This window comes from Venturia canescens, chromosome 9, assembly GCF_019457755.1.
Source record: "Venturia canescens isolate UGA chromosome 9, ASM1945775v1, whole genome shotgun sequence".
NCBI lineage: Eukaryota > Metazoa > Arthropoda > Insecta > Hymenoptera > Ichneumonidae > Venturia > Venturia canescens.
Genome location: NC_057429.1, coordinates 14,289,587 through 14,307,961, shown reverse-complemented (window position 1 = coordinate 14,307,961; position 18,375 = coordinate 14,289,587). Strand labels below are relative to the sequence as shown.

Below are 18,375 nucleotides of genomic sequence, written 5' to 3'. Positions count from 1 at the left end.
CGATCTCAGGTATATTGTATTCGTAGTGCGTTTACACGAACGGACATATACATGGCTCTACCTGGAACACCGACCAGCCAACCAGACGAGACTGTGCGTCGTGTTGTCTCATTTCGTCGATGAACGGGGCCCCGTCCAATGTTAGACTTTCCATCGTAATTCAATTTCAGAACTATCCCATCGTGTAGAGACCACAGAAAATGACTCGAAGCACGTTCATCATACCAAGCTGGCGAACTGCTCAAACTTGAATAGAAAACGCTGCCTACGATGGTAAATCTAATCTAACGCTACGTAACAAGAAATATTGTTGAAAATGTAAAGGTATTAGAGGATTAATATCGAAAGTGATGGAAAGCACGACAAAAGACAGTCTTCGAGGACAGAGCTCCTCTCTCGAATTCGCAGCGCACTACACTTCGTATCAGAACGCTTTCTCGGGACGAAACTGTCCTTGGCAAGGATGAAGTGATTTTCCAGGTCGTCGCATGTCAACGATAGAGAGAAACGAAAACACAAGCTCGTCACACAGTCGCGGATTACACGAGCCATAGAGTACTCATGAAGAAGCTCCTAGATTTCCATAAACTTGCTCGACGAGTGGACGAAAAAACTGCTAGAGAAGGGTCAAGCTCGTGTCTCAATGTCTTCCGGTTAACCTGGATCAATCAGAACCTCAAAAGTCCACTGAAATAGAAATAATTTCGATATTTCGTTGAATTAACTGGCAGGAAAATTCGTTTAACACAGGATCGTATTCGAGAGTAAAGTCTCCATCCAAGTCTCGATGTGGCACAAAGTTTCGAACAGATACAACACCAGTAACCAGCTTGTAAGCGTTATTATGAAGAAATAGGAAGCAGAAGGAAAGTTGGTTTGCGATGCAGCGTTGTGCTCTCTTCAGTGGCTCCTCGACAAGCAGTCCAGTTTTTGCCTGAAAGCATTTTGAATAATCCTGCAGTAGAATAAAGAGGAAAGAACACTGAAGTTGCAAACGAAAAAGAGCACAGACCAACCGCAGGAACGAGTAATTCAAGATTTGATGAGTCACCAATGGCACAGCAGCTTCAACTCGATGATCATTTCTGAGGTTTCAAAACCCTACATTTGTCAAGCCTGGAACCTCCGAGGCGTTTGCTGTGTTTGCTGTTCGTTGCCCATCATACTCCATCCACTCTTGCCGACGATGGGAACATCTTGGTTTTCATTGGCCTAGCAGAGAGGTCCCTCTTTTCCGCAACGAACTACCCGCCTAGAAAATTTCCTAGGTACCTCCCCGCCTAGAAATTTGTTAGGGTTCACCTGTTCATGATGAGGTCATGATCAGGTTTTGAAACGGGCAATCCTATTGTTAAAAGCCTGATGTGGCCGCTATAAGGTTTTCCACAATAATTTCCAAAACAGCCTAATCTAAAATGGCCCTGATCGGGTTCGCCTAGATAAGGCCTTTTTGACCGTTATCTCATTCAGGTCCTGCTCAGGCTCGACTTAATCACGCCATATGTGGAAATCCTTATGAGATTCCAGCTGGAATCTACCACAATACTGCCTTGACAGTACTTGTTCTATTAGGTCCTTCCAAGGCTTGCCTTATGACTGGCACAAACGCGTATTCGAATATGGTGAATAAGTTATATTCCATTAGTGTTTTATACGAGATCCGAGTGACAAGTTTCCAAGTGATTTTCAAAGTGAGTTTCCATATATTTGATGAAGTTTTATTCTATTCGTATTTTATAAAAGATCCGAGTGACGAGTTTTCAAGTGAAATCAAACAATAAAAAAATTTTATCTGAACATAAGTTGAAATGAATCGAGATGAGCAACGTCGGTATAAGGCGCGCATGCGTATGCGAAGATATCGCTCTATGCGTAAATTTTCAAAAGGTATGTACAATTTTAAAGTGATTTGCATTAATTATGTGAACGAATTAAAATTGACATTATACAAACGAACGAGAATTGTGTTGAGAGAATTATTGATACAAATTTGTGATTTTTCTCTTGGAAATTCTAAAATTGTGTCAATCTTAGCACACCAATCATTTTATTTTATTGTTTAATATTTCACAGATTTACATAGCCCGAGTACTAGTTTTGCTTCGGTAACTAGAGAAAGAAATGAAAACATCACAGATGGTGTGACAAAGATTTTTGATAATGAAAACAGTGAGTCTGCGACAAGTTCAATCAATGGTGGGGAATTGAATTTTAACAAACATGACAGCGAAGGGCATACTGATAATAAAGAATCCAGCGGTGATGAGCTAAACAGAGACAGCGATGGAAAATTCACCAATGAAGAAAGCAGCGAAGCAACATCTAATAATGAAGAGAGCAGCGAAGTAGAATCCATGAATGAAGAAAGCAGCGAAGAAAATTCTGACGGGGACAGGCAGTGTAATGAAGAAAACCAAGAGCGGAGAGGGCATCCTGTTGAAGAAAACACTGAAATTTTAGAACTGCGAAAGTGGGCTGTGGCTGCTCGTATTCCACAAACACAGTTGGATAAATTGCTTGAAATTCTTCGAAAAAGATTGTTACCAGAATTGCCAAAATCATCAAAAACTTTCCTCAAAACAACATCAGCAATGTATGAAATTGAAAAGTTCAAGGATGTTGATGGTGCTGAAATAGGTGACTTTGTGTATTTTGGAATAAAACACCATCTCCAAAGAATTGTGAACTCCAATTTGCACAAAGACAATATATTGTACCTGCAATTTAACATCGATGGAATTTCCCTGTTTAAATCAAGCAGTAAGCAACTCTGGCCAATTTTATGCAAAGTTTTTTCTGAACCCGACGTATATCGAGTTTTCCCAGTGGCTATATACGCCGGAATCGAAAAGCCGCACGTTGCGAACATGTATTTTGAAAAATTTAACAATGAGATGTTAGATCTTTTACGCGAAGGAATCGTTATAGATGGGACGCTACTCGAAATTCGTATTATGTGTTTCATTTGCGACAAACCCGCTCGCTCTTTCGTCAAATGCATAAAAAACCATGGCGCATATTATGCCTGTGAGCGTTGTACTGTTAAAGGTGAGAGATATGATGAACGTATAATCTATCCATCCACAAATTGCCCGGAAAGAACAAATGAAAGTTTTCGGAGACAAGAACAACCTGAACACCATAGAGGGGTCTCACCTTTACTAATCATCGCTGAACTCGACATGGTTATGCATTTTGTGTTGGATTTTATGCATCTTTGCTGTCTTGGCTTGATGAAAAAATTGCTCGAATATTGGATGAAGGGTGATCGAAAAGTAAAAATGAGCCACACAGGGAAATCAATTTTGACCTACATTTTACTTGAACTGCAATCGCAAATACCTCAAGAATTTCAACGCACAACCAGATCATTGGCCGAGATTGCAAAGTGGAAAGCAACGGAATTCCGATTTTTTTTGTTGTATCTCGGATCAGTTGTTTTGAAAAAAGTTCTACAAGATGACTTGTACAAACATTTTATGCTCTTGCATGCGGCTTGTAGAATTTTGTGCTCAAAAGACCTGGCGTTGAAATTCAATGAACAGGCAAAGACTTATCTTACACGATTCGTACAACTCAGCGAATTTTATTATGGAAAACAGAGCCAAGTTTTAAATATGCACTCGGTAATACATTTGGCCGACGATGTCAAAAATCTAAAATGTCCTTTGAATAATATCACCGCATTTCCGTTTGAAAGTTCATTAGGAAAAATTAAAAAAATGGTCCGAAATGGCAATCGTCCGCTGTCTCAAATATGTCGTCGGTATTATGAAGAATTTCTCGTTAATACAGATAAAACTGAAATACCACAAGCTGTGATAATAGTCTACAAAAAAGTCAAAAAAGGCATCGAACCACAAAGAAACAGAATAATAAAAAAGCTTCAATATAAAGAATTTACTCTGACTAATAATTCACCCGACAACACGGTAATGCTCCAAAACGGTCAGATTTTAATGATCAACGCAATATATAAATTGTCTAATCAACATCAAGAAGAAATTAAGATCGCCGGAAAAATTTTGAGTCGAGAAAAACCTATTTTTGAATATCCGTGTAACTCACAGACCCTGCATATGTGGAAGGTAAAAAAAACCAACATTAACAAAACTTGTGCTCTTCAAAATATTCAGGCCAAAATGGTGTGCTTGAAAATCGATGATGGTTCAGAAGAAAAAAAAATCTATGTAATGCCATTACTTCATACGTAAAAAAATGAGTTCAAGTGTCGACATTCTAATGTGTACTTTTTTCTGATTTTTTTCTCTATATGGGAATGTATATCTCAATTCGTAATTTGAAATTCCCACTTTATTTTTATGAGCAATTACCATTACCTCTGTGAGTGTTGAAACATAAAAAAAAATTGAAGTATGTATGACTGAAAATAACGCAGGAGACAAGAACAATTCTAACCTCAAAATTATCACATCGCATTTCGCGTCGTCGATACTGGACAGTTCGGAACAAACGCTTGAAGTTGGAACGTGTACTACCGTCATCTCAGAATTCGGCAAATCGTAAGTTTTTTTTCTTTATATTTATTAACATGACTTTTCCATGCATAATCAATCACTATTACGAATTTTCAATGATTTCACGAAAAAAAAACCTGAAAGTATAAACGGTCCAGAATATTGCTCAAAACGAAAATTATAACCTAAAAATGACCGCGCCATTTCGTTGTTTGCACAAACGGAATTCATGACCTTCGTAAGTCGAGATATCATTTATATTTCGAAAATGAGAAGGAAAAAATCAAAAGAAAAGATTTTTTCAAAGTAAGATACTTGCACAATAAATGAATGATGGAAAAACATTAGCAATAACCTCAAAAATTACGCGTGGTCGTGACTTGTTTGAAGCAAAAAAAGTTTTCCTCATGTCTAACGGTGTAATATGTATAATTTGTATAATTATAAAACTGTTTATAATAAGTAAAAATAATCATGATTCAAATAAGAAGAAAAGTGTCATATTTTTTTGTACTGTGTAGATGGATAACGTTTTCAAACTGGTTGAATTCAGAGAAGAGAATGACGGACAAAAAAAATCAGTCGATGTTATTCCAAGTAGTTGGATAGCTTATGATAAAAACACCGATGGACTCATGGCAAAATTTATGCCCCCACCATATGATGAAGAGAATTCAGCATTACTGCATTCACTTATCGAATGTTGTGCTCCAGCACCGGAGGATTGGCCAGCTTATGCAGTCACTGTACGCGGCAGAGCTAGTAAGTTAAATTACTTGATATTATTATTATTTCATCATTTGCCACTATATTTTTTCCTGAATATGTACCAATTTGCTTTCGACTTCACAGGAACTTATCAAGAAGGCTTGAAAAAATTGAGAATACTCGACCAAAAAGACCATGCATTCTCTACTGACGATGAATATTCTTCAAGTGACAAAGCTAGGATGGCAATGGAATCCTATAAAACGGGAGAACGGGTTTCTAACAGTCTTTGGGAGGTTCCTGAATTGACGGATGAAAATCTGAATCTAAGTAAGTATTTTTAGTTATTTAGTATATTTAGATATTGATTCTGAAAATTTGAATCCAAGTATTTTTTTGACTAGATAAGAATATTTGACTCAAAAAGAATATGAAAGGAAGATTTGTAGCCAAAGTTCTTTGTGATGATTTAACGGAGACTCTATTTCCATCATCTAGAAATATTTTGGAATCTGAGATCAATTTGATATTCATTATTTTCAGTATCCGAAACGTTTGAGCTAGCTACTTCGGAAACAGTATCTAAAACAAAAGAGAAAGAGTCGACAAAAAAGATCAAAGGTTTCTTGTAATTTTTTTTATATTCCAAAACATGGTTCTTCTCGTTTTTAACAAATAGAATTTCTAATTTCTAGTGGTGCAAAACAAAATCATCCCCGAGTCTTTTACAAGTACTCAAATACGACATGAGAGCACACCTCCTCTTATGCTATTTAACGACATGGTTTCGGTAATAAATGACTGTAATTTATTGAAAGGTTAGTATTTTTTTAATATGAAATTTGACTAGATTTTGACTCTAAAAATGTGATTCTAAATATTTTTTTGACTAGATAATCTCTGAAAATCGGATTCTGTTTTTTTTTTTTTTTTACTAGAGATTTGATTACATTTTGACTCTAAAAATCTGAATCCAAGTATTTTTTTGACTAGATAAGAATATTTGACTCAAAAAGAATATGAAAGGAAGATTTGTAGCCAAAGTTCTTTGTGATGATTTAACGGAGACTCTATTTCCATCATCTAGAATTTTTTTGGAATCTGAGATCAATTTTATATTTATTATTTTCAGTATCCGAGACGCTTGAACCAGCAGCTGCCTCGGAGACAGTATCTAAAAGAAAAGAGAAAGAGTCGACAAAAAAGATCAAAGGTTTCTTGCAATTTTTTTCATATTCCAAAACATGGTTTTTGTCGTTTCTAACAAATGGAATTTCTAATTTCTAGTGGTGCAAAACAAAATCATCCCCGAGTCTTTTACAAAGACTCAAACACGACAGGAGAGTACACCACCTCTTATGCTATTCGACGACATGGTATCAGTAATGAAAGATGGTGCTTCATTGGAAGGTCAGTATTTTTTAAAAATAAAATTTGATTTTGTAATGGGAAATATAATGCTCATTCGATGTTTCAAGTCAATTCCATAAATTTATGATTTTATATGTTTCAGATATCAAAGCAGCCGTGACTAAAGGTTTCTATGCACAAAGCCTTCATTTGGCGCAAATATCGACTCAACTAGAAGAACTGAAAATTATGTGTACAGAAACTGTAGCCAACAAGATGTCCGAGCTTCCAAACTTCAGCAGTCCAACCAAAAAACATAATTTAATTCTGCCATTAAAAAATATGCAAGACTTTATGGACTTCGAGGCTAAACTACTCGCCGATGAAAAATTTCGTAATGACATTGTGAGTTTGCGTTTATATTCAACTCACTATAAAAACTACTTCTCCACAGATTTTTCGAACTCAATTTTCAGTGGGAAAATTTTTTATTTTATTTTTATGTTCATTTATTATCATATTTAAATTTATTTATGTTTCAGATTGCAAGCATGTGGCGGATTGCTAGTATTTCCGTGCCAATGCAACAGACCGTACGGGATATTTTCAAAAAATTCATCTCTCGAGACATTGTTGTACAATTCACCGCAGTGAAGAATACGGGAAGAAAGCAAGTCCTTTCCAAAACTAAATTCTTCTCGTGCGTTCAAGGTATTTATTCAAATATTTTATATTTACTAATATATTTATTCAAATATTCAGTATTTATTCAAATAATAATTGGACGTGGATACAATTTTCACTATCTTAACGAAAATTAAAATATCGAGAATTTAATTGATATTTGCTGTTTTCAGATGTTGTTATCGCAAAATTCGCCAGCGACGAGAAGAAATCCGTAAGCGTCAAAGATTTTGAGCAAGCTGTTGGCAGAGTCATCAACAATGCCAAGGATTGGGATGGAAATCGGGCTATACGCCAAAAAAATTCCCAATAAACGCGTATTTTTAAGAATATAAAATTAGACTCTGTATCCACATGTTCCTCAAACTTGACAATTTAAAAAACATAATTTATGTTTATAAAACATAATTATTAATTTATATGTTACACATGTAAAAATATTTAAAAAAAGATTTATAATTTACATGATTGATTTAATAAATATTTATAAAATAATGATGTCTTCTAGAAGTATATTTGCACGAGATTTTCATGTAGGGACAATCTGACAGTAGCCTAGTCGAAAACCCTGATCACCGCCCGGTCAGATAACCTAATCAGGGTCTGTAAACGAGCGTGATCCGACCCGGGCCAGGGCGCCCTATTCGGGCCTGACCAAACAACCTGGTCATGGCCATTTGTTTTAGGGCGTAACATTTTGGAACAGGGTGTCATCAGGTGGCCTTACAAGCGCCTTACCAAGGCAGCATGGCAGCCTGACAATACCCTAAGGAGGTACCTAGGAAATTTTCTAGGCGGGTCCTTAGGGTATTGTCAGGCTGCCATGCTGCCTTGGTAAGGCGCTTGTAAGGCCACCTGATGACACCCTGTTCCAAAATGTTACGCCCTAAAACAAATGGCCATGACCAGGTTGTTTGGTCAGGCCCGAATAGGGCGCCCTGGCCCGGGTCGGATCACGCTCGTTTACAGACCCTGATTAGGTTATCTGACCGGGCGGTGATCAGGGTTTTCGACTAGGCTACTGTCAGATTGTCCCTACATGAAAATCTCGTGCAAATATACTTCTAGAAGACATCATTATTTTATAAATATTTATTAAATCAATCATGTAAATTATAAATCTTTTTTTAAATATTTTTACATGTGTAACATATAAATTAATAATTATGTTTTATAAACATAAATTATGTTTTTTAAATTGTCAAGTTTGAGGAACATGTGGATACAGAGTCTAATTTTATATTCTTAAAAATACGCGTTTATTGGGAATTTTTTTGGCGTATAGCCCGATTTCCATCCCAATCCTTGGCATTGTTGATGACTCTGCCAACAGCTTGCTCAAAATCTTTGACGCTTACGGATTTCTTCTCGTCGCTGGCGAATTTTGCGATAACAACATCTGAAAACAGCAAATATCAATTAAATTCTCGATATTTTAATTTTCGTTAAGATAGTGAAAATTGTATCCACGTCCAATTATTATTTGAATAAATACTGAATATTTGAATAAATATATTAGTAAATATAAAATATTTGAATAAATACCTTGAACGCACGAGAAGAATTTAGTTTTGGAAAGGACTTGCTTTCTTCCCGTATTCTTCACTGCGGTGAATTGTACAACAATGTCTCGAGAGATGAATTTTTTGAAAATATCCCGTACGGTCTGTTGCATTGGCACGGAAATACTAGCAATCCGCCACATGCTTGCAATCTGAAACATAAATAAATTTAAATATGATAATAAATGAACATAAAAATAAAATAAAAAATTTTCCCACTGAAAATTGAGTTCGAAAAATCTGTGGAGAAGTAGTTTTTATAGTGAGTTGAATATAAACGCAAACTCACAATGTCATTACGAAATTTTTCATCGGCGAGTAGTTTAGCCTCGAAGTCCATAAAGTCTTGCATATTTTTTAATGGCAGAATTAAATTATGTTTTTTGGTTGGACTGCTGAAGTTTGGAAGCTCGGACATCTTGTTGGCTACAGTTTCTGTACACATAATTTTCAGTTCTTCTAGTTGAGTCGATATTTGCGCCAAATGAAGGCTTTGTGCATAGAAACCTTTAGTCACGGCTGCTTTGATATCTGAAACATATAAAATCATAAATTTATGGAATTGACTTGAAACATCGAATGAGCATTATATTTCCCATTACAAAATCAAATTTTATTTTTAAAAAATACTGACCTTCCAATGAAGCACCATCTTTCATTACTGATACCATGTCGTCGAATAGCATAAGAGGTGGTGTACTCTCCTGTCGTGTTTGAGTCTTTGTAAAAGACTCGGGGATGATTTTGTTTTGCACCACTAGAAATTAGAAATTCCATTTGTTAGAAACGACAAAAACCATGTTTTGGAATATGAAAAAAATTGCAAGAAACCTTTGATCTTTTTTGTCGACTCTTTCTCTTTTCTTTTAGATACTGTCTCCGAGGCAGCTGCTGGTTCAAGCGTCTCGGATACTGAAAATAATAAATATAAAATTGATCTCAGATTCCAAAAAAATTCTAGATGATGGAAATAGAGTCTCCGTTAAATCATCACAAAGAACTTTGGCTACAAATCTTCCTTTCATATTCTTTTTGAGTCAAATATTCTTATCTAGTCAAAAAAATACTTGGATTCAGATTTTTAGAGTCAAAATGTAATCAAATCTCTAGTAAAAAAAAAAAAAAAACAGAATCCGATTTTCAGAGATTATCTAGTCAAAAAAATATTTAGAATCACATTTTTAGAGTCAAAATCTAGTCAAATTTCATATTAAAAAAATACTAACCTTTCAATAAATTACAGTCATTTATTACCGAAACCATGTCGTTAAATAGCATAAGAGGAGGTGTGCTCTCATGTCGTATTTGAGTACTTGTAAAAGACTCGGGGATGATTTTGTTTTGCACCACTAGAAATTAGAAATTCTATTTGTTAAAAACGAGAAGAACCATGTTTTGGAATATAAAAAAAATTACAAGAAACCTTTGATCTTTTTTGTCGACTCTTTCTCTTTTGTTTTAGATACTGTTTCCGAAGTAGCTAGCTCAAACGTTTCGGATACTGAAAATAATGAATATCAAATTGATCTCAGATTCCAAAATATTTCTAGATGATGGAAATAGAGTCTCCGTTAAATCATCACAAAGAACTTTGGCTACAAATCTTCCTTTCATATTCTTTTTGAGTCAAATATTCTTATCTAGTCAAAAAAATACTTGGATTCAAATTTTCAGAATCAATATCTAAATATACTAAATAACTAAAAATACTTACTTAGATTCAGATTTTCATCCGTCAATTCAGGAACCTCCCAAAGACTGTTAGAAACCCGTTCTCCCGTTTTATAGGATTCCATTGCCATCCTAGCTTTGTCACTTGAAGAATATTCATCGTCAGTAGAGAATGCATGGTCTTTTTGGTCGAGTATTCTCAATTTTTTCAAGCCTTCTTGATAAGTTCCTGTGAAGTCGAAAGCAAATTGGTACATATTCAGGAAAAAATATAGTGGCAAATGATGAAATAATAATAATATCAAGTAATTTAACTTACTAGCTCTGCCGCGTACAGTGACTGCATAAGCTGGCCAATCCTCCGGTGCTGGAGCACAACATTCGATAAGTGAATGCAGTAATGCTGAATTCTCTTCATCATATGGTGGGGGCATAAATTTTGCCATGAGTCCATCGGTGTTTTTATCATAAGCTATCCAACTACTTGGAATAACATCGACTGATTTTTTTTGTCCGTCATTCTCTTCTCTGAATTCAACCAGTTTGAAAACGTTATCCATCTACACAGTACAAAAAAATATGACACTTTTCTTCTTATTTGAATCATGATTATTTTTACTTATTATAAACAGTTTTATAATTATACAAATTATACATATTACACCGTTAGACATGAGGAAAACTTTTTTTGCTTCAAACAAGTCACGACCACGCGTAATTTTTGAGGTTATTGCTAATGTTTTTCCATCATTCATTTATTGTGCAAGTATCTTACTTTGAAAAAATCTTTTCTTTTGATTTTTTCCTTCTCATTTTCGAAATATAAATGATATCTCGACTTACGAAGGTCATGAATTCCGTTTGTGCAAACAACGAAATGGCGCGGTCATTTTTAGGTTATAATTTTCGTTTTGAGCAATATTCTGGACCGTTTATACTTTCAGGTTTTTTTTTCGTGAAATCATTGAAAATTCGTAATAGTGATTGATTATGCATGGAAAAGTCATGTTAATAAATATAAAGAAAAAAAACTTACGATTTGCCGAATTCTGAGATGACGGTAGTACACGTTCCAACTTCAAGCGTTTGTTCCGAACTGTCCAGTATCGACGACGCGAAATGCGATGTGATAATTTTGAGGTTAGAATTGTTCTTGTCTCCTGCGTTATTTTCAGTCATACATACTTCAATTTTTTTTTATGTTTCAACACTCACAGAGGTAATGGTAATTGCTCATAAAAATAAAGTGGGAATTTCAAATTACGAATTGAGATATACATTCCCATATAGAGAAAAAAATCAGAAAAAAGTACACATTAGAATGTCGACACTTGAACTCATTTTTTTACGTATGAAGTAATGGCATTACATAGATTTTTTTTTCTTCTGAACCATCATCGATTTTCAAGCACACCATTTTGGCCTGAATATTTTGAAGAGCACAAGTTTTGTTAATGTTGGTTTTTTTTACCTTCCACATATGCAGGGTCTGTGAGTTACACGGATATTCAAAAATAGGTTTTTCTCGACTCAAAATTTTTCCGGCGATCTTAATTTCTTCTTGATGTTGATTAGACAATTTATATATTGCGTTGATCATTAAAATCTGACCGTTTTGGAGCATTACCGTGTTGTCGGGTGAATTATTAGTCAGAGTAAATTCTTTATATTGAAGCTTTTTTATTATTCTGTTTCTTTGTGGTTCGATGCCTTTTTTGACTTTTTTGTAGACTATTATCACAGCTTGTGGTATTTCAGTTTTATCTGTATTAACGAGAAATTCTTCATAATACCGACGACATATTTGAGACAGCGGACGATTGCCATTTCGGACCATTTTTTTAATTTTTCCTAATGAACTTTCAAACGGAAATGCGGTGATATTATTCAAAGGACATTTTAGATTTTTGACATCGTCGGCCAAATGTATTACCGAGTGCATATTTAAAACTTGGCTCTGTTTTCCATAATAAAATTCGCTGAGTTGTACGAATCGTGTAAGATAAGTCTTTGCCTGTTCATTGAATTTCAACGCCAGGTCTTTTGAGCACAAAATTCTACAAGCCGCATGCAAGAGCATAAAATGTTTGTACAAGTCATCTTGTAGAACTTTTTTCAAAACAACTGATCCGAGATACAACAAAAAAAATCGGAATTCCGTTGCTTTCCACTTTGCAATCTCGGCCAATGATCTGGTTGTGCGTTGAAATTCTTGAGGTATTTGCGATTGCAGTTCAAGTAAAATGTAGGTCAAAATTGATTTCCCTGTGTGGCTCATTTTTACTTTTCGATCACCCTTCATCCAATATTCGAGCAATTTTTTCATCAAGCCAAGACAGCAAAGATGCATAAAATCCAACACAAAATGCATAACCATGTCGAGTTCAGCGATGATTAGTAAAGGTGAGACCCCTCTATGGTGTTCAGGTTGTTCTTGTCTCCGAAAACTTTCATTTGTTCTTTCCGGGCAATTTGTGGATGGATAGATTATACGTTCATCATATCTCTCACCTTTAACAGTACAACGCTCACAGGCATAATATGCGCCATGGTTTTTTATGCATTTGACGAAAGAGCGAGCGGGTTTGTCGCAAATGAAACACATAATACGAATTTCGAGTAGCGTCCCATCTATAACGATTCCTTCGCGTAAAAGATCTAACATCTCATTGTTAAATTTTTCAAAATACATGTTCGCAACGTGCGGCTTTTCGATTCCGGCGTATATAGCCACTGGGAAAACTCGATATACGTCGGGTTCAGAAAAAACTTTGCATAAAATTGGCCAGAGTTGCTTACTGCTTGATTTAAACAGGGAAATTCCATCGATGTTAAATTGCAGGTACAATATATTGTCTTTGTGCAAATTGGAGTTCACAATTCTTTGGAGATGGTGTTTTATTCCAAAATACACAAAGTCACCTATTTCAGCACCATCAACATCCTTGAACTTTTCAATTTCATACATTGCTGATGTTGTTTTGAGGAAAGTTTTTGATGATTTTGGCAATTCTGGTAACAATCTTTTTCGAAGAATTTCAAGCAATTTATCCAACTGTGTTTGTGGAATACGAGCAGCCACAGCCCACTTTCGCAGTTCTAAAATTTCAGTGTTTTCTTCAACAGGATGCCCTCTCCGCTCTTGGTTTTCTTCATTACACTGCCTGTCCCCGTCAGAATTTTCTTCGCTGCTTTCTTCATTCATGGATTCTACTTCGCTGCTCTCTTCATTATTAGATGTTGCTTCGCTGCTTTCTTCATTGGTGAATTTTCCATCGCTGTCTCTGTTTAGCTCATCACCGCTGGATTCTTTATTATCAGTATGCCCTTCGCTGTCATGTTTGTTAAAATTCAATTCCCCACCATTGATTGAACTTGTCGCAGACTCACTGTTTTCATTATCAAAAATCTTTGTCACACCATCTGTGATGTTTTCATTTCTTTCTCTAGTTACCGAAGCAAAACTAGTACTCGGGCTATGTAAATCTGTGAAATATTAAACAATAAAATAAAATGATTGGTGTGCTAAGATTGACACAATTTTAGAATTTCCAAGAGAAAAATCACAAATTTGTATCAATAATTCTCTCAACACAATTCTCGTTCGTTTGTATAATGTCAATTTTAATTCGTTCACATAATTAATGCAAATCACTTTAAAATTGTACATACCTTTTGAAAATTTACGCATAGAGCGATATCTTCGCATACGCATGCGCGCCTTATACCGACGTTGCTCATCTCGATTCATTTCAACTTATGTTCAGATAAAATTTTTTTATTGTTTGATTTCACTTGAAAACTCGTCACTCGGATCTTTTATAAAATACGAATAGAATAAAACTTCATCAAATATATGGAAACTCACTTTGAAAATCACTTGGAAACTTGTCACTCGGATCTCGTATAAAACACTAATGGAATATAACTTATTCACCATATTCGAATACGCGTTTGTGCCAGTCATAAGGCAAGCCTTGGAAGGACCTAATAGAACAAGTACTGTCAAGGCAGTATTGTGGTAGATTCCAGCTGGAATCTCATAAGGATTTCCACATATGGCGTGATTAAGTCGAGCCTGAGCAGGACCTGAATGAGATAACGGTCAAAAAGGCCTTATCTAGGCGAACCCGATCAGGGCCATTTTAGATTAGGCTGTTTTGGAAATTATTGTGGAAAACCTTATAGCGGCCACATCAGGCTTTTAACAATAGGATTGCCCGTTTCAAAACCTGATCATGACCTCATCATGAACAGGTGAACCCTAACAAATTTCTAGGCGGGTAACGGCGCTCAATTCAATTTACCAGGGAGATACATATTTAGTAACCGAATACATAAATCACTAAATGGATGGTTGATACAAAACTGTCAAGCTGGAGAAGCTTTGGGGAAAAGTCTGTGCTCGAAAAACTACACCCACTAGATCGTGTTTACGAAGATCCACCGAGTATACCAAAATGGGTTCGTGGACGAGGGCTTTTGAATAAAATATGGAATAAAACATGAAGGAAACTGTGCATTACGATCCTGTCGAAAAGTTTGAGAGGCTGCTGCACGTACTAATTAGCTAGCACACGACGAAGCTATTCTACTTCAGCTTTTCTCTTAGGGTTCGGCTTTTTGTTTGAAAAAAATATGGCATAGAAGTACGCAATTCTGTGAGCTATAACAAACTCATCTGCCCCTCTCTTTTTCAATTCACTACTCCGTCTATTGCGAGCTTCGTTAAAATACACTTACCCTTGAACTGATCTACATCCAAAACTCCTCCATTCCTACTGGATACACCGTTTCGAGTCGGAACTTCAACAAAAAATAGAGAACAAAGATTGAGCTCAATTATTTCAAAGGTAGCCACAATGTGAAAAATCCTGGAAATAGACCAAGTTCACTCTGTCCATTGGCTACAATGGACGAAAAGTTGATCAACTGAAAGTGGTGCAGCAAGATAGTAAAAAAAAAAAAAAAGGCACAACCGTGAAGACAATGTGTGGCTGTAGTTACTTCTGCCAGACTTTGTGGATAATTTTTTCGACCGAGCAAAAGTTCCTTCCTCTCACCCACTCCCCCTCTCTTTCTCTCTTTTCAGGAACAGTTTAGTTGCTTTACCTGGTTCCCCTCCTTCTCGCCCCACTCACCTTACCCTTCATCATCGCTGTCCACTCGCCAAGTGCATTAATCACGTCCAACGCAGGTTTGAACAAAGGAGCAGAGGAAGCTGGACGGACTTGGCGAGGATGGGCATTGAGTTGTGAGAGAACGAGTAAGAGAAGGAGAGAGAAAGAGAGAGAGAGAGACTTACTGTATATGAATATAGGCATTCGGAAAGAAAGAGAAGGCGCACAAACCAGAGAGAGAGAGGCAGAGAATCAACGCACAATCGAGTACACACGCGCTTTCCTCTCAGTGTGCCGGGTGTTAACCGGTGAAGGTTGGGTAGGTGGGCAAAAGGCGTAAGGACAAAGGAAAGCTTCGCATCGCTGTAGTTGAATGTTCATATATACGTGGGGGCTGGAATAGGTAGTTCTCTCGTTGTTCCTGCTCGCTTGTGCTTTTACCCTCAAGCGTGCTTTCGGTTATAGGTATTTCTCGCATACTTCTCTTGCCCTCGACGTCTCTGGGCATAGCTCTTTGTAGCTTCCTCCTTCGCTCCTTCCCTATTCCCTTCTCTGTTCGTTCTGCGCGCCTTAATATTTGGACGGATTGGCCAATACAGTAACCGGATATCAGGATGGAGCCGGGCACGAGAGGTCCTGCATAGGGTACGATTACGATCGTAACCACGGCCTACAAAATCAGAGCCAGAGGCCACGATTTTCAATGGGGTAGTAAGTGCACGTGGACCTCTTTAAACGTAATCATTTGCGAAGCAGTTAAGCAAAGTGGACGATTAGCCAAATTTCCCATTTTCCGTTCATTCCCACGCTGTATCTAAATTCTCGCACATTTCCACTCCCTCGGTCTGCTCAAATCACTTTATGAATTTTTCAATTTCCAGAATTCCGTCCAACTTTAATGGATCATCGCTGGCGCGCCATGGGAATACTAATGAGACTCTGAACCCGATGATTCCGTCAAGACTATAACTCCTGCTCTTATCTTTGATGACGATATCGCCAAGGACCCCTCATCGACTAGTTCACTTTCCTCCTCTATTCCCTACGGCCTTTCAAAACGGAGCCTTCCAAAGACACGTGTTCCTCCCTCTCTGGAGTTTCCCCTCAAGAGAAAGACTCCTGTCCCCTTTTACTGCAGCGACTCAACCAATACTATCTCAAAACCAAAGAATATTGGATACTCGACAAGTTGGCCAAAAGAGCAGGATATCTGTTGTCAAGGTCGAATGAGTTAGAGGTGCCTGGTTTTAGACACTTCACGTGTGTGCATCCTCACTGGTTACCATAAAGGTTGAGTCGAGGGTGGAAACTAGTTAGAGGACGAAGAGATAGGGGCCACAAAAGGAGTGAAAGAGAGACAGGGTGAGGGAAGGGCACAAGGGGGGAGGGTGAAAGAGAAAGATACAGGAATAAAGATAGAGAGCAGAGGGAAAATACGGAGGATGTTGCGAAGGATTCTCCGCTTCCGTGAAGTGACTTCCTGTGTCAGATAACGAGGTTTTACCCCAGAGGCCTGATGACCCTATATATATCTGGTTGTGGCTCATGTACCCGGACAATGTTACTCTTCTCATCGTCCTTTTCGTTTTCACATACTACCCATTTCCTTCACTATCACAATTCTCTACTAGATGGAACACATCCTTATTGCGATGTTACAAGCGACGTATGCACCGTGTACTAGCCAACGTATACGTCGCTGTGCCAGAAGTGTTACCGGCATTTGCTTTTGTTGCGCATATCTCCAGCTGTTGAGCTCAGTACGTGCTAGCGATTTCGGTATAACGAGAAATTCCGTTTCTAGTCACTTTGAGAACACGAATTCTCATACTATGTTCCTTTCCACGCAGCTCATAATACGGGACCTGACAAATGCTTGATAACATTCTCCCGAAAACGGTTCACACACTTTTTGCAATATCTGGCAATTTGTATTTTATTTTTTCGTCGAGACTCCTGAAAAGTATGACGATTATTTCGATCTGAAATGTTAAAAATCTTGTACGTCATCATTTTGAAGTTTCTGAAGCTTTCAACACATCCTATGGGAAAGTAAATGACGAGATCTGTGTCTCGGTACAGCGAGGGTGTGTGACTCTGGCCATGGCTTCAAAAGCCAGGCAACGCTGAAATGACGTAAGCCGTATGTTTCACGATTCTTCAGCTTCTGTTCTCGCGTGATCGCCACGTAACTGCATGGTCTGTTTCGCAGGTACTACCATTAACTATGCGACATATTCCAGTTCTCTTTTCCACGTCCAAAGGCTTCTTCCTCCCGCTCCCACCCTTTTTCTCCTTCGCTCTTTCTCTTTCGCGCCCCTTCGCCGCGCGCCGCCCGCACAGACACACGCGTCGCACTTTCTGTCCATCTTTTTCTATCACTTTTCTCAATCTCAACTCCCCAGTTGGCGCCGCCATAGAAAGCTAAAATTATTTTCCAGTTATATGAGATACGTCAACGTGATGGGTTTTGTCCTCGAGTGTAACTTTCGCAAAGTGCGACGCCGCATCGTCGGAACTTTGCTTATCGCTCAAATCTTTATTGTACATCTGAACTCTCGCTCGTATATAGCTCATTTCGAGATGATTGGAATAACGTTTATGCCACCGAAACAAACGTGAATAGACACACTTTGAGTTTTCCATGACATTTAAGAAACGAGAGTCCGAACGGCGAACGACTGCTGTCCAAAGGGAATGATTTTTCGATAATTTTTTTACTCTCTGTCCGGAAATCACACGGTGAGAATGATCAGTGTAAAGTTTTTTGAAAAATCGTACCACGGACGAATGATGGATGAT

The 18,375-nt window shown here is 37.3% G+C and overlaps 5 protein-coding genes across 10 annotated transcripts in view; 3 read left to right on the top strand and 2 right to left on the bottom strand.

Annotated features, from left to right (window-relative positions):
• LOC122415546 (neuroligin-4, X-linked-like) overlaps positions 1 to 18,375 on the top strand; it is a 277,070-nt gene that overhangs the window by 85,540 nt on the left and 173,155 nt on the right. The gene's annotated exons all lie outside the window — the stretch shown is intronic.
• On the top strand, positions 1,286 to 4,214 carry LOC122415547 (uncharacterized). The gene is made up of 2 exons (XM_043427742.1): positions 1,286 to 1,887; positions 2,074 to 4,214. The coding sequence occupies exons 1-2, from the start codon at positions 1,809 to 1,811 to the stop codon at positions 4,212 to 4,214; spliced, it is 2,220 nt and encodes a 739-aa protein (XP_043283677.1). The 5' UTR covers positions 1,286 to 1,808.
• Positions 4,871 to 7,678, top strand: LOC122415549 (uncharacterized). Of its 3 annotated transcripts, XM_043427744.1 has the most exons (10): positions 4,871 to 4,897; positions 5,000 to 5,240; positions 5,331 to 5,516; positions 5,730 to 5,807; positions 5,882 to 6,004; positions 6,319 to 6,399; positions 6,474 to 6,596; positions 6,700 to 6,941; positions 7,079 to 7,247; positions 7,394 to 7,678. In XM_043427744.1, the coding sequence occupies exons 1-10, from the start codon at positions 4,886 to 4,888 to the stop codon at positions 7,531 to 7,533; spliced, it is 1,395 nt and encodes a 464-aa protein (XP_043283679.1). In that variant the 5' UTR covers positions 4,871 to 4,885; the 3' UTR covers positions 7,534 to 7,678. The 3 variants fall into 3 exon arrangements, with proteins under 3 accessions (XP_043283679.1, XP_043283680.1, XP_043283681.1); XM_043427745.1 differs by lacking the exon at positions 5,730 to 5,807; XM_043427746.1 differs by lacking the exons at positions 5,882 to 6,004; positions 6,319 to 6,399.
• Positions 8,355 to 11,709, bottom strand: LOC122415551 (uncharacterized). Of its 3 annotated transcripts, XM_043427747.1 has the most exons (9): positions 10,773 to 11,013; positions 10,497 to 10,682; positions 10,206 to 10,283; positions 10,009 to 10,131; positions 9,614 to 9,694; positions 9,417 to 9,539; positions 9,072 to 9,313; positions 8,766 to 8,934; positions 8,356 to 8,619 (listed from the first exon to the last, which is right to left on the bottom strand). In XM_043427747.1, exons 1-9 carry the CDS (start codon positions 11,011 to 11,013, stop codon positions 8,480 to 8,482), a joined length of 1,383 nt encoding a protein of 460 aa, XP_043283682.1. In that variant the 3' UTR covers positions 8,356 to 8,479. The 3 variants fall into 3 exon arrangements, with proteins under 3 accessions (XP_043283684.1, XP_043283682.1, XP_043283683.1); XM_043427749.1 differs by lacking the exons at positions 9,614 to 9,694; positions 10,009 to 10,131 and adding an exon at positions 11,490 to 11,709 and having other exon boundaries at positions 8,355 to 8,619; XM_043427748.1 differs by lacking the exon at positions 10,206 to 10,283.
• LOC122415548 (uncharacterized) lies at positions 11,794 to 14,727 on the bottom strand. The gene is made up of 2 exons (XM_043427743.1): positions 14,126 to 14,727; positions 11,794 to 13,939 (listed from the first exon to the last, which is right to left on the bottom strand). Exons 1-2 carry the CDS (start codon positions 14,202 to 14,204, stop codon positions 11,799 to 11,801), a joined length of 2,220 nt encoding a protein of 739 aa, XP_043283678.1. The 5' UTR covers positions 14,205 to 14,727; the 3' UTR covers positions 11,794 to 11,798.

What these genes read in the sequence shown, in the direction of transcription:
- LOC122415547 (XM_043427742.1), top strand. Translation starts at nt 1,809, where the DNA reads ATGAATCGAGATGAGCAACGTCGGTATAAGGCGCGCATGCGTATGCGA. An exon ending in TATGCGTAAATTTTCAAAAG is followed by an intron (nt 1,888 to 2,073) that starts GTATGTACAATT and finishes AATATTTCACAG; the next exon opens with ATTTACATAGCCCGAGTACT.
- LOC122415549 (XM_043427744.1), top strand. An exon ending in GTCGACAAAAAAGATCAAAG is followed by an intron (nt 6,400 to 6,473) that starts GTTTCTTGCAAT and finishes TCTAATTTCTAG; the next exon opens with TGGTGCAAAACAAAATCATC. An exon ending in ATTCTTCTCGTGCGTTCAAG is followed by an intron (nt 7,248 to 7,393) that starts GTATTTATTCAA and finishes TGCTGTTTTCAG; the next exon opens with ATGTTGTTATCGCAAAATTC.
- LOC122415551 (XM_043427747.1), bottom strand. Translation starts at nt 11,013, where the DNA reads ATGGATAACGTTTTCAAACTGGTTGAATTCAGAGAAGAGAATGACGGA. An exon ending in TGACTGTAATTTATTGAAAG is followed by an intron (nt 9,695 to 10,008) that starts GTTAGTATTTTT and finishes TATTATTTTCAG; the next exon opens with TATCCGAGACGCTTGAACCA. An exon ending in GTCGACAAAAAAGATCAAAG is followed by an intron (nt 9,540 to 9,613) that starts GTTTCTTGCAAT and finishes TCTAATTTCTAG; the next exon opens with TGGTGCAAAACAAAATCATC.
- LOC122415548 (XM_043427743.1), bottom strand. Translation starts at nt 14,204, where the DNA reads ATGAATCGAGATGAGCAACGTCGGTATAAGGCGCGCATGCGTATGCGA. An exon ending in TATGCGTAAATTTTCAAAAG is followed by an intron (nt 13,940 to 14,125) that starts GTATGTACAATT and finishes AATATTTCACAG; the next exon opens with ATTTACATAGCCCGAGTACT.